General features: G+C 45.6%; 1 protein-coding gene across 3 annotated transcripts in view; it reads left to right on the forward strand.

Annotated features, from left to right (window-relative positions):
• Nucleotides 1-1,762: 1,762 nt before the first annotated feature.
• Nucleotides 1,763-14,221, forward strand: part of naglu (N-acetyl-alpha-glucosaminidase) — a 52,917-nt gene continuing 40,458 nt past the window's right edge. For 2 of the 3 annotated variants that reach the window (XM_033034803.1, XM_033034802.1), the window contains exons 1-2: nt 1,768-2,203; nt 8,146-8,293. In XM_033034803.1, coding sequence (XP_032890694.1) covers nt 1,806-2,203; nt 8,146-8,293 — 546 coding nt within the window. In that variant the 5' untranslated portion in view covers nt 1,768-1,805. Of the gene's footprint in view, nt 2,204-8,145; nt 8,294-14,221 lie in introns of all 3 variants that reach the window. The other variant, XM_033034804.1, reaches the window with a different exon arrangement.

Below are 14,221 nucleotides of genomic sequence, written 5' to 3' on the forward strand. Positions count from 1 at the left end.
ATTAAAATTTTGGAAAGGCCCTACAACCCCCACAATCAAAATGTGGATTACGGAAATGTCGGAGACCCTATACTTAGAAAGAATTAGACTTGTCTTAATGGACAAACAAGATCTTTTCCATAAAATTTGGGCTCCATTCATTAACTATCTGAAGGGATAAACTGGCACAGCACGAGGACCCAGCTGAAACTTGAACTCAGGAACAGATGAAAAACTATACTCTATACTTTATAACCTACGAACCTATCTCCATTGATGTATCACAGGTAACCCATTCCACCTCCCTTGTTTTTCTGTTGTGTTTTTTTTTGCTTTCTTTTTTATTTGTAACTTTCTACCCTCTCTTTTTCTCGCTTTCTATAAAAAATAAAAATACTAGAAGCAGAAGTAATTGATAATGGAAAATTTTAATAATGTATGACTGATGTATATGAAAAGTTTTTTTTCTACTATAATATGTAACTACATTGTATAATATGTCTACTTCTAATAAATAAATAAATAAATAAATAAAAAGAATGCTTCAATCTATAATAACTGAAAAATTCTTTCAGTTCTCTTAATTTTTAAGAAAGTTATGCTCATTTGACTATCCTCGATCACAGCTTTTGAGTTAAGTCAATGGAAAAGCAATAGGGAACAAGATGCTAATTTCCGAGTATGAAAATGGCCATAACATTTTTAATACTGAAGATATGAAAGTGAATTAGGTGTCAAATTAAACTTCATTTTATGCTTTATCTGATGGGATAAATTAGACTTGATTTTTAAAATCTCAAAATTTTGAAACATTGCTACATTGCTCTGATTGACAGCTTCCTGTAACAAACACAAATAAATAAGGGCCACAGTTGAGCTTATTGGATCCCCCACAGTTGGGCATCAGGTGTTGAAGAACATCCACCAGTCATTCCCCACAAACGAAAGGCTTGACTATGGGTTGCATCTACTTTCGCTTTATGAAGGAATCAATTCCTCTAATTACAGGCAATTCCAATTTCTGTCCGACACTCCCACCGAGTGGTGCACCGCTGTAATTACAGGCAATTCCAATTTCTGTCTGACACTCCCACCTAATGGCCTACTGCTGTAATTACAGGTAATTGTAATGTGTGGCCAACACTTCCACCCAGTGGCGTGCACCCTAAATGACAAGCGGAGCCAATATCTGCTCGCCACACTGTTCGGGTTATGGAATTGGTTTTAAAACACAATGAGGCCGAACATCTAGGACAGGGGTCGGCGTATTTTTTTTCAATTCGTTTTCGCGACCTGGGAACTGCAGCCAGTCCTGGTGCACGCTGGCGACCTGGTCGCAAGGCTATAGACAATAGGTGCAGGAGTAGACCATTCGGCCCTTCGAGCCAGCACCGCTATTCTACCCACGAGGTAGAACCACTAACAAGGTAGACATGGCGGGAAATAACAAAGATCTTTGCCCAATACTGTCCCAAGACCGGAAATGTGGGGTTTGTTCCAGGAAGTGGACAGCGTAAAACAGGGCTGTGATTGGCTGATCCGCCTGGCGCGGTGATTGGCCGATCTACCTGGAGCTGTGATTGGTCGATCTACCTAGCGCTGTGATTCGCCGATTTACCTTGTGCTGTGATTGGCCGAACTACCGTGAGCGGTGATTGGCCGATTTACCTTGTGCTGTGATTGGCCGATCTGCCTGGAGCGGTGATTGGCCGGACCACCGGGCGCTGTGATTGGCCGATCTATTTAGCGCGGTGATTGGCCGATCTACCTGGAGCTGTGATTGGTCGATCTACCTAGCGCTGTGATTGGCTAAAAGGTCAGCTGTCATGGCGCCTTGCGGCCTCCAGCTTTTGTTCCTCATCGTCGCCGCGGCCTCGGCTGAGATTCGCTTCCCGACTCTGGCGCACCTGCGGCCGGCAGCGAGTGACGAGGAGCAGACGGAGGCGGTGCAGGAGCTGTGCCGTCGGCTGCTTGGATCCCGAGCCGGTGATTTCGTGCTGACGGTGAAGAAGCCGCGGGCCGAGGCCGAGACGTTCGAGTTGCGCTCGCTGCCCGACGGGCGGGTGTCGGTGCTGGGCAGCAGCGGTGTGGCGGCGGCCAGCGGCCTCTATTCGTACCTGCGCGACTTCTGCGGCTGCCATGTGTCGTGGTCCGGGCGGCAGCTTGACCTCCCGACGCCGCTGCCTCGGCTGCCCGGGCCCCTGTGGGTCACGGCGCCCAACAGGTAACGTCGCCTCCAGGCCCAGGGCGCGGCCGCTTGTCTGCGAGCTCACCGCTTCCACCCCGCACACGCCACGACCTGCAGGCGCTGTAATCTACAGTGAAACGTAGCAATGTTACAATATTTTGAGATCTTAAAAATCAAGTCTGCAATTTATCCCATCAGATAAAGCATAAAAAATAAGTTTAATTTGACACCTAATTCACGTTCATATTTTCAGTATTAAAAAAGTTATGGCCATTTTCATACTCAAATTAGCATCTTGTTCCCTATTGCTTTTCCATTGACTTAACTCAAAAGCTGTGATCGAGGACAGTCAAAAGCCCATAACTTTCATAAAAATTAATGAAATTTTCAGTTATTATTATCGATTGAAGCATTCTGAAACAAATATGAAACAATCTTGTTCCCAGATGCTGGAAAATCGAAGGTACACAAAAATGCTGGAGAAACTTAGCGGGTGCAGCAGCATCTATGGAGCGAAGGAAATAGGTAACGTTACCCATTTCCTTCGCTCCATAGATACTGCTGCACCCGCTGAGTTTCTCCAGCATTTTTGTGAAACAATCTCACTTGGATGACCTGAAATTAAAGCATATAATTAGTTAGTTACCTAATTGTAGCTAATTACAAAATTCAATTACTAGATCTAAACACCTATCCATTTCTTAAGAAAAGGTTAACATTTTTAAATAGCCTAAGTGTCCAAATAACATTCACACAAGAATTCACAATAAACCTCATTGTCATGAATTTATAGGCAAAATGGAAGGAATTTAATGTTTAATTCCCGTAAATTAATGGGCATTTTAATCATCTTGCGAGTGGGTTTTTGTGGAACGCGATCGATTGGAACATTGCGGTTGCAGTGAATTTGAACCCCATATCGGCAAGAAAAACACTGCTGGTTCGTATGGGGCCAAAATCACATTTTCGCCAATGAAATTTGGATTAAAGTCATCCTAAAAAGCAAGTCGGAAGGATTTTTCTGCAGCAGCTAAACAGCCTGAGAAAGTTCAACTCCGACAGGCAGGAGAAAACGGCATTTTACAGGCGCCAAAGTCGCACACACGGCCAGTGGCAGAACTGCAGCGCCGCAGAAGGTGAGTATTGTAACATCGCTAAAACATGAGGTGCTGCACTCACCCAGCATCTCCCGACCCGAAACATTGCCTGTCCATTCCCTCCACAGATGCTGCCGAACCCCCTGACTTCCTCCATCACGTTGTGTCTTTGTTTTTGAAAACCGGCATCTATGGTTCCTTGATGATCAGCCATAGAAACATAGAAAATAGGTGCAGGAGTAGGCCATTCGGTCCTTCGAGCCTGCACCGCCATTCAATATGATCATGGCTGATCATCCAACTCAGTATCACGTACCTGCCTTCTCTACATACCCCCTGATCCCTCTAGCCACAAGGGCCACATCTAACTCCCTCTTAAATATAGCCAATGAACTGGCCTCAACTACCTTCTGTGGCAGAGAGTTCCAGAGATTCACCACTCCATGATCCATGATCACATTGAATGGCGGTGCTGCTCGAAGGGCCGAATGGCCTACTCCACCTATTGTCTATTGTTCCTTGTGTCCAGCTTAACGGTACCGCGACGGTTAGTAAAACTTAGATTTAGATTAGATTAGATCCTGGTGCAGAGTTAGTACTTGTGCCTTTGGGATGTAGTACAAGTACAAGCATAATAGGGAGGTTGCACGGCAGTACTGTTGCCATGCAACGCCAACTGGAGTACACGCAGTGAACTGCAGTTAAGTACTTACCATGGATTCTAGTGTAGCGGGCCCGTCTTCTGTCCCCGCATCTGGACTCCACAGTGACTGATTCCACACTCGCAGACCCCGGGCTGTCTATCCCTGCGGCCGGGGAGGCTGGGGGGGGATCAGTGACTCTGGGTGGGCGGAGGGACCAAACTGTCCCCAACTCTGCTGCAGATGACGGGAACCTTTCTGGGTTTTCGCCTCCGTGTGTCCGCTGCCAGGAGCCGTGGCCCCGTTCAACCCGGTCCCGTGTGTGGACGCTGCCGACCCACAGCCCGTGACAAGGGGAGAGTGGGCGGAGGGTGGCCATGCGGGGAGAGTGGGGGCTGGCCCGAGGGATGCGCTCCTTCGGCCGTTTACATCTTGGTGCTCGGGTTCAGAGCAAAGATACGAGAGCATTTAATTCAGAGGGCTCAGTCGCTCTCCGCAATTATTTACAGCGCAAACATTTACCATTTTCTGCCGTTTCTAACAGGTAAGAAAGTACACGTTTCGTGTGTTAACAGTTTACGCCGGAAGCTGCCGTGTCCTCCAGATGGATTGAGCTGCTCCGTGCGTCACATAGAAACACATCGAGCCAGCACCGCCATTCATTGTGATCATGGCTGATCGTCCATTATCAATAACCCGTGCCTGCCTTCTCCCCATATCCCTTGACTCCACTAGCCCCTAGAACTCTATCTAACTCTCTCTTAAATCCATCCAGTGATTTGGCCTCCACTGCCCTCTGTGGCAGGGAATTCCATAAATTCATGACTCTCTGGGTGAAAACATTTTTTCTCACCTCAGTCTTAAATGACCTCCCCTTTATTCTAAGACTATTCTTATTCAAAGATTCACGGGGAGAGCCGGGCGGCAGCAGCCGTTATGGTCATGCGGGGCACGAGAAGGTGGCCAACGGGAGGCGAAAAAATGACTGGGGGGGTGGGGGGGGTTGGAGAAGGATTTTATTAAAAATGTGCACAGAAAAATGACTAAATTTAATTTGCGAATGTAAAAGTAAAATCGCTAGTGAAATGGTAAAAATCTCGGCGTTTTTGCGTCTGGTTTTTGCGGAGTAACAAATCAAAGGCAAAATCAAAATGACATACACCTACACCCACACACACACACACACAGTTTTAAAAGTATTTAGATAGATTTCTAGTTGTAAACTAATTTAGAAATTCGGATTACTGTTGAAATTAGTGTAACTTTAAATTATTTTCTCCAAAGTGCATTCATCCAATCAGATTTTTCTCCAAGTGCATGTCTTTTGAAATCTCTGACTATGAACACCACTGGGAGAGGGAAAAAATATTCAAATTCCATTCACAGTTTCTACCTCACTTTAAATGTATGCCTTTGACTGGACTAGTCCAGGAGCACAGCATGTAGAGCAGCAGTCTCAGTTCCAAAGTCAGATTTAATTGTAACCTCTGCTGTGAATACCGAACAATTTCTTTTCTTCGGTATTTACCAAGGAGAAGGATATTGAATTATGTGAGGGAAGGGAAACGAGTAGAGTAGTTATGGATACTATGAGTTTCAAAGTAAAAGAAGTACTGACACTTTTGAAAAATATAAAAGTGGATAAGTCTCCAGGTCCTGACAGGATATTCCCTAGGACATTGAGGGAAGTTAGTGTAGAAATAGCCGGGACTATGACAGAAATATTTCAAATGTCATTAGAAACGGGAATAGTCCCCGAGGATTGGCGTACTGCGCATGTTGTTCCATTGTTTAAAAAGGGTTCTAAGAGTAAACCTAGCAATTATAGACCTGTTAGTTTGACTTCAGTGGTGGGCAAATTAATGGAAAAGATACTTAGAGATAATATATATAAGCATCTGGATAAACAGGGTCTGATTAGGAACAGTCAACATGGATTTGTGCCTGGAAGGTCATGTTTGACTAATCTTCTTGAATTTTTTGAAATTGACGAGGGTAAAGCGGTGGATGTTGTCTATATGGACTTTAGTAAGGCCTTTGACAAGGTTCCTCATGGAAGGTTGGTTAAGAAGGTTAAACTGTTGGGTATAAATGCAGGAATAGCAAGATGGATTCAGCAGTGGCTGAATGGGAGAAGCCAGAGGGTAATGGTGGATGGCTGTTTGTCGGGTTGGAGGCAGGTGACTAGTGGGGTGCCTCAGGGATCTGTGTTGGGTCTTTTGTTGTTTGTCATGTACATCAATGATCTGGATGAAGGGGTGGTAAATTGGATTAGTAAGTATGCAGATGATACCAAGATAGGGGGTGTTGTGGATAATGAAGAGGATTTCCAAAGTCTACAGAGTGATTTAGGCCATTTGGAAAAATGGGCTGAAAGATGGCAGATGGAGTTTAATGCTGATAAATGTGAGGTGTTACACCTTGGCAGGACAAATCAAAATAGGACGTACATGATAAATGGTAGGGAATTGAAGAATACAGTTGAACAGAGGGATCTGGGAATAACCGTGCATAGTTCCTTGAAGGTGGAATCTCATATAGATAGGGTGGTAAAGAAAGCTTTTGGTATGCTAGCCTTTATAAATCAGAGCATTGAGTATAGAAGCTGGGATGTAATGTTAAAATTGTACAAGGCATTGGTGAGACCAAATCTGGAGTATGGTGTACAATTTTGGTCGCCCAATTATAGGAAGGATGTCAACAAAATAGAGAGAGTACAGAGGAGATTTACTAGAATGTTGCCTGGGTTTCAACAACTAAGTTACAGAGATAGGTTGAATAAGTTAGGTCTTTATTCTCTGGAGTGCAGAAGGTTAAGGGGGGACTTGATAGAGGTCTTTAAAATGATGAGAGGGATAGACAGAGTTGATGTGATCAAGCTTTTCCCTTTGAGAATAGGGAAGATTCAAACAAGAGGACATGACTTCAGAATTAAGGGACAGAAGTTTAGGGGTAACATGAGGGGGAACTTCTTTACTCAGAGAGTGGTAGCGGTGAGGAATGAGCTTCCAGTGGAAGTGGTCGCGGCAGGTTCGTTGGTATCATTTAAAAATAAACTGGATAGGCATATGGATGAGAAGGGAATGGAGGGTTATGGTATGAGTGCAGGCAGGTGGGACTAAGGGAAAAAAGTTGTTCGGCACGGACTTGTAGGGCCGAGATGGCCTGTTTCCGTGCTATAATTGTTATATGGTTATATGGTTTGTATGCAGTATGCATGCTTCATAGTGCAAGCTTCATAGTCTACTATCTATCTCATCGGAGACCCTCAGACTATTTTTGATCGGACATTACTGAATTTATCTTGCACTAAATATTATTCCCGTATTGTATTTTAACTGAATTTTGACTATTGTATTTACACTGAATGGCTTGATTGCAATCATGTACTGTCTTTCCACTGTACCTCGATACATGTGACTAAACTTCATAATGCAAGTATATTCTGGTGCTAAGGTAGAATTGTACAGAATGATTCAAGAGTCCGATAGTTGATACTGGAGTTCATCCTCGGGCTCCTGTACCACCTTCCTGTTGGCAGCAGCAAGATGATCATATTGCCATGATCATATTGAGTGGCGGTGCAGGCTCGAAGGGCCGAATGGCCTACTCCTGCACCTAATTTCTATGAGAGAGAGGCCAGGGTGGTGAGGGTCTTTGATAGTCGTTACCTTCTTGAGGCAGCTCTTCCTGTAGATCCCTTTGGTTGGGAGCTTAATATCTTTAATGGACTGCGCAGTGTGCACCACTTTGTGTGGACTCCGTTCTTGAGCATTTGAATATCCGGTCTCTACACTTTCCACTGTACACTTATAGAAATTTGATAAGAGTATTCGGTGACATGCTGAATCTTCCCAAACCTCAGCTGTATAACTATGAATCTTTATGAACTTGAGTGGTAGAGTGACTTTGTGGACTTACTGACATGTATGACTTGTGAATTATTAAATTTAGCATGTGCATTGCTTACATTGTGTTTGACCACATGATTTATCCCAAAATAATACATTAAATGTATAATTAGAAGGGGTCATTGTTAAATGTAATGATTGTCTCTGATTCCACCACCTATACCAGTGCTTTCCAGTTATCAACCACTGTTTTAAATAAACAATGCAGGAGAGAGAACACGGTATCTATGTGTATTTCAGTTACTTTAATAAATATCCTACAAATATTTAAGTCTGAATATTTGAAAATTGATCCATTGTCTGTAATTTTTTTTATGATTATGTTTTAGGTTCCGTTATTATCAGAATGTTTGTGTATACAGCTATTCATTTGTTTGGTGGAATTGGGAGCGATGGGAGAAAGAGATTGACTGGATGGCATTAAGTGGCATTAATCTAGCGTTGGCATTTACTGGTCAAGAAGCCATATGGCAACGGGTAAGGCATTTCTGCAGTTTTAAGTGTGTGATTTCCAGTTTTAAACTAATTTAGAAATTCAGATTACTGTTGAAATCAGTGTAACTATAAATTCTTTTCTCCAAAGTGCATTCATCCAATCAGATTTTTTGCTAAGTGCATGTCTTTTGAAATCTCTGACTATGAACCCCATTCTTGGAAGCAATGAGCTCTTGATTGTAAAGAGCAGTTTTCTTGTGCATACCCCCTCCATGGAATGTAATTCACTCATTTATATTCCCTAGTGTTGAACCATCTGCTAATGTATACATTTTACATATCTAATCCCATTGTGATATTGTAATTATAAAATCTGCAAGAGTACACTGTAAATCTGAAAGGGGATCAACCCCGGCTGCTCCATTGTGGCCTTGTGCCTGAAAAGCCTCAATCCTGGAACAGTACAATAAATCTTGTACACGGTACTCTAGTTCTACTGCAACTAACATTTAATGAGGGTTCAACATAACACCTCTGCTCTTTGCTTATCTTGGATATGTAACCAACCACTCTCAATATGTGCTGTCATTTAAAATGATTTATGTACACAGATTTCCTGGCACAAGGATTACATCTGTGTCATTAGACGTGTATTGTCTCTGCTTGCCTTTTCTCGTTTCTGGCCACAAAAGATCTGTCTCTAGCATCTACTCGCTCCATTCTCGGCAGAATGTCAAGTTGGCCCAGAGGGCTTGTTTCCGTGCTATATGACTTTATATCCGTTTATCTGGTGACCACAGTGCTGCAGATATATCGCCTAACCAATGTTTATCAAGTTGTACCATTCTCCCTACTGTCATGACTTATAATAACGTATCTCCTATGGGCCAGTGATGTAATGCTGAGGCTCTAAAAGGTACTGGCCACGCTGCATTTCGAGTACTGTGAGCAAATTTGAGGCCCATATCTGAGGAAGGATGTGCTGGCTCTGGAGAGGGTCCAGAGGAGGTTTGCAATAATGATTCCAGGAATGAGTGGGTTAGCATATGATGAGCGTTTGACAGCACTGGGCCTCTACTCACTGGAGTTTAGAAGATTGAGGGGGTATCCTCATTGAAACTTACAGAATAATGAAAGGCACAGATAGAGTGGATGTGAAAAGAATGTTTCCACTGCTGAGAGTCTAAGACCAGTCATAGCCTCAGTATTAAAGGGCGCTCTTTTAGAAAGGAGGCGAGGAGGAACTTCTTTAGTCGGAGGGTAGTTAATCTGTGGAACTCATTGCCACAGAGGACCGTGGAGATCAAGTCAGTGGATATTTTTATGGCAGAGACAGACAAATTCTTGATTAGAATTGGTGTCAAGGATTTTGGGGACAAGGCAGGAAAATGGGATTCGATCAGCCATGGTAGACAAAATTGCTGGAGAAACTGAGCGGGTGCGACAGCATCTGTAGAGCGAAGGAAATAGGCAATGTTTCGGGCCGAAACCCTTCTTCAGAAGGATCTGAATTCTTCAAGGATCTCTGTAATTTGCTCCATTCAACTTTCCCACGATCCTGACTAGTCTCCCAGTTCCTTCTGCTGAAAAACCTCCCCATAGCATGATGCTGCCACCACCATGCTTCACCGTAGGTATGGTATTGGCCAGGTGATGAGCGGTGCTTGGTTTTCTCCAGACATGTTTGCAAGATGGCGCCTGCCTGCGGCGACTTTTGCGGAGCTCCGGAAAAGAAAAGGCTTAACTACAATTTCCAACAACTTACCTGGATCAGAAAAACGGCAGAAATCGGTGCCGTTTCGGAGAAGCTGCTGGAGCACCTCAAGGCTCTCGCAATTTCGCGATCTCCCGCAGCTGCGGGAACCCCGGACTTTAAATTTTCCCACGCTGGCTGTGGAACTCCCTACCCGACTGAGGATCCCAGGTACTGTACCTTGAAACCCCAGGATGACCCCCAGAGCCGACGGGCTGGATCTTCCAGGAACAACGGAGCTGGAGCTGCCGACTTTGAGGGAACCCCTGTTCGTTACAGAGCTGGAGCTGCCGTCTGTGAGGGAATCCCCGTTCCAGCGCAGGTCCGCAGAAACAGCAGGTACAGCAAGTACAGCACCTGGAAACAAAGGGGAAGCCTCCATTGTGTCCGGAAACGTGGCCGACGGGCAGTACTTCAGGTCAGAATGAAGCGCAGGGGACTTCAGCCCCCTCTCCCTACTATCCTACTAGCTAATGTACAGTCCCTTGAAAACAAAGTGGAAGACTTAAGGGCAAGACTGCTTTATCAAAGGGAGCTGAGGGAATGCTCTGTGTTCTGTTTCACAGAGACATGGCTCACCCCCAGCTCCCCAGACTCAGCCGTCCAGCCTGAAGGGTTCTCCATCCACCGCATGAACCGTACCCTGGCATCTGGGAAAGGGAGAGGAGGGGGCGTCTGCCTCATGGTCAACTCTGCGTGGTGTTCAGACGTGGCAGTCCTGTCCAACTCCTGCTCTCCACACCTCGAACATCTGGCGGTGAAGTGCCGTCCCTTCTACCTCCCAAGAGAATTCACCTCCGTTATCCTGACCGCGGTCTACATCCCACCCCAGGCAGACGTCCGTCTGGCACTGGAGGAGCTGCACGCCGTGGTCAACAGACACCAGACGTCTTACCCCGAGGCATTTACCACCATTGCTGGGGACTTCAATAAGGCGAACCTCAAGAAATCACTCCCCAACTTCCACCAACATGTCTCCTGCTGCACCAGAGGACCTAACACCCTCGACCACTGCTACACCACCATCAAGAATGCCTATCGTTCTATCCCTCGCCCTCACTTCGGTAAGTCCGACCATACCGCGGTGCTGCTTCTTCCTGCCTACAGGCAGCAATTAAAGAGCGCACCCCCAGAAGTGAGGACAGCACAGAGCTGGTCGGGGGGGGGCAGAAGAACAACTACAGGACTGTTTGGAGTCTGTAGACTGGGCAATGTTCAAGGACTCGGCAACGGACTTGAACGAATATGCCACAGTCGTTACAGACTTCATAAAGAAATGTGTGGAGGACTGCATCCCTACAAAAACCTTCCGAGTGTTTCCCAATCAGAAACCTTGGATGAACTTTGAGATCCGCACTCTTCTAAAGTCCAGAAACAGGGCATTCACCTCCAATGATACAGTGGCCTACATGAAGACCAGATACGACCTTGGTAAGGCCATCAAAAAGGCCAAAAGGGACTTCTGCTCCAAGCTGGAGGATGAGACAGATGTTCGGCAGCTGTGGCAGGGCCTGAATGCAATCACCTCCTACAAGGCGAAACCAGGAGGCAGCTCGAATGTCGGTGAAACATCACTCCCTGACGAGCTCAATGCGTTTTACGCATGCTTTGACAGGGAGAATACTGATGTGCCTTCCCGATTCCCCATTCACTGTGATGGCATTTCAGTCTCAGTCACAGAGGCCGATGTCAGGAAATCCTTCAGAGGGGTGAACCCACGAAAAGCACCTGGTCCTGATGGTATACCCGGTCGTGTTCTAAAAACCTGTGCGGACCAACTGGCGGGAGTTTTTACGGACATTTTCAGCCTCTCACTTCTGAGGTCTGAGGTCCCGACCTGCTTTAAAAGGGCATCAATTATACTGGTGCCCAAGAAGAGTAAGGTGACGTGCCTCAATGACTATCGACCAGTGGCACTAACGCCGGTGGTGATGAAGTGCTTTGAGAGGTTGATTATGGACTGCAAGGCGACTTGGATAGGCTGGGTGAGTGGGCAAATGTTTGGCAGATGCAGTATAATGTGGATAAATGTGAGGTTATCCATTTTGGTGGCAAAAACAGGAAAGCAGACTATTATCTAAATGGTGGCCGACTAGGAAAAGGGGAGATGCAGCAAGACCTGGGTGTCATGGTACACCAGTCATTGAAAGTAGGCATGCAGGTGCAGCAGGCAGTGAAGAAAGCGAATGGTATGTTAGCTTTCATAGCAAAAGGATTTGAGTATAGGAGCAGGGAGGTTCTACTGCAATTGTACAGGGTCTTGGTGAGACCACACCTGGAGTATTGCGTACAGTTTTGGTCTCCAAATCTGAGGAAGGACATTATTGCCATAGAGGGAGTGCAGAGAAGGTTCACCAGACTGATTCCTGGGATGTCAGGACTGTCTTATGAAGAAAGACTGGATAGACTTGGCTTATACTCTCTAGAATTTAGGAGATTGAGAGGGGATCTTATAGAAACTTACAAAATTCTTAAGGGGTTGGACAGGCTAGATGCAGGAAAATTGCTCCCGATGTTGGGGAAGTCCAGGACAAGGGGTCACAGCTTAAGGATAAGGGGGAAATCCTTTAAAACCGAGATGAGAAGAACTTTTTTCACACAGAGAGTGGTGAATCTCTGGAACTCTGCCACAGAGGGTAGTCGAGGCCAGTTCATTGGCTATATTTAAGAGGCAGTTAGATGTGGCTAAGGGGATCAGAGGGTATGGAGAGAAGGCAGGTACGGGATACTGAGTTGGATGATCAGCCATGATCATATTGAATGGCGGTGCAGGCTCGAAGGGCCGAATGGCCTACTCCTGCACCTAATTTCTATGTTTCTATGGAGCAAATCAACTCCTACCTCGACAAAAACCTGGACCCACTTCAGTTCGCGTACCGCCACAACAGATCAACGGTGGATGCGATCTCGCTGGCCCTCCACTCCGCACTGGACCACTTGGACAACAAAAACTCATAGGTCAGGCTGTTATTCATTGATTACAGCTCGGCGTTTAACACAATCATCCCCTCCAAATTGGTTACCAAACTCGCAGAACTGGGTCTCTGCGCATCCCTCTGCAACTGGATCCTCGACTTCCTCGTCCACAGACCACAGTCTGTTCGTATTGGTGTCACATATATTGTGTCAGCCTCTATAACAATCAGCACGGGAGCACCTCAAGGCTGCGTGCTCAGCCCCCTGCTGTACTCACTCTATACCCATGACTGCGTAGCGAACCACAGTGCGAACTCCATCATCAAGTTCGCTGATAACACCACCATCATGGGGCGTATCACTGATGGGGATGAGTCAGAATATAGAAGAGAGATCGAGCAACTGTCCATATGGTGCCAGCGCAATAACCTGGCCCTCAACACCAGCAAAACCAAGGAACTGATTATGGACTTTGGAAGGAGTAGGAGGGGGACCCACAGCCCCATTTATATCAACGGGTCGATGGTTGAAAGGGTCAAGAGCTTCAAATTCCTGGGCGTGCACATCTCTGAAGATCTTTCCTGGTCCGAGAACACTAATGCAATCATCAAAAAAGCACATCAGCGCCTCTACTTCCTGAGAAGATTACGGAGAGTCGGATTGTCAAGGAAGACTCTCTCTAACTTCTACAGGTGCACAGTCGAGAGCATGCTGACCGGTTGCATCGTGACTTGGTTCGGCAATTTGAGCGCCCTGGAGAGGAAAAGACTACAAAAATTAGTAAACACTGCCCAGTCCACCATCGGCTCTGACCTTCCTTCCATCGAGGGGATTTATCACAGTCGCTGCCTCAAAAAGGCTGGCAGTATCATCAAAGACCCACACCACCCTGGCCACACACTCATCTCCCTGCTACCTTCAGGTAGAAGGTACAGGAGCCTGAAGACTGCAACAACCAGGTTCAGGAATAGCTACTTCCCCTCAGCCATCAGGCTATTAAACCTGGCTCGGACAAAACTCTGATTATTAACAACCACTTTCTGTTATTTGCACTTTACTTGCAGTTTAGTTATTCACGTGTGTATATATTTATATCATGGTATATGGACACATTTATCTGTACTGTAGTAAATGCCTTACTATTTTTCTGTGTGCTTAAGCAAAGCAAGAATTTCATTGTCCTATACAGGGACACATGACAATAAACTCACTTGAACTTGAACATGACGCTTGGCATTCAGGCCAAAGAGTTAAATCTTGGTATCTTCAGACCAGAGAATTTTTTTTCTCATGCCTTTTGG

This window comes from Amblyraja radiata, chromosome 16 (genome assembly GCF_010909765.2).
Source record: "Amblyraja radiata isolate CabotCenter1 chromosome 16, sAmbRad1.1.pri, whole genome shotgun sequence".
In the NCBI taxonomy this organism is placed as follows: domain Eukaryota; kingdom Metazoa; phylum Chordata; class Chondrichthyes; order Rajiformes; family Rajidae; genus Amblyraja; species Amblyraja radiata.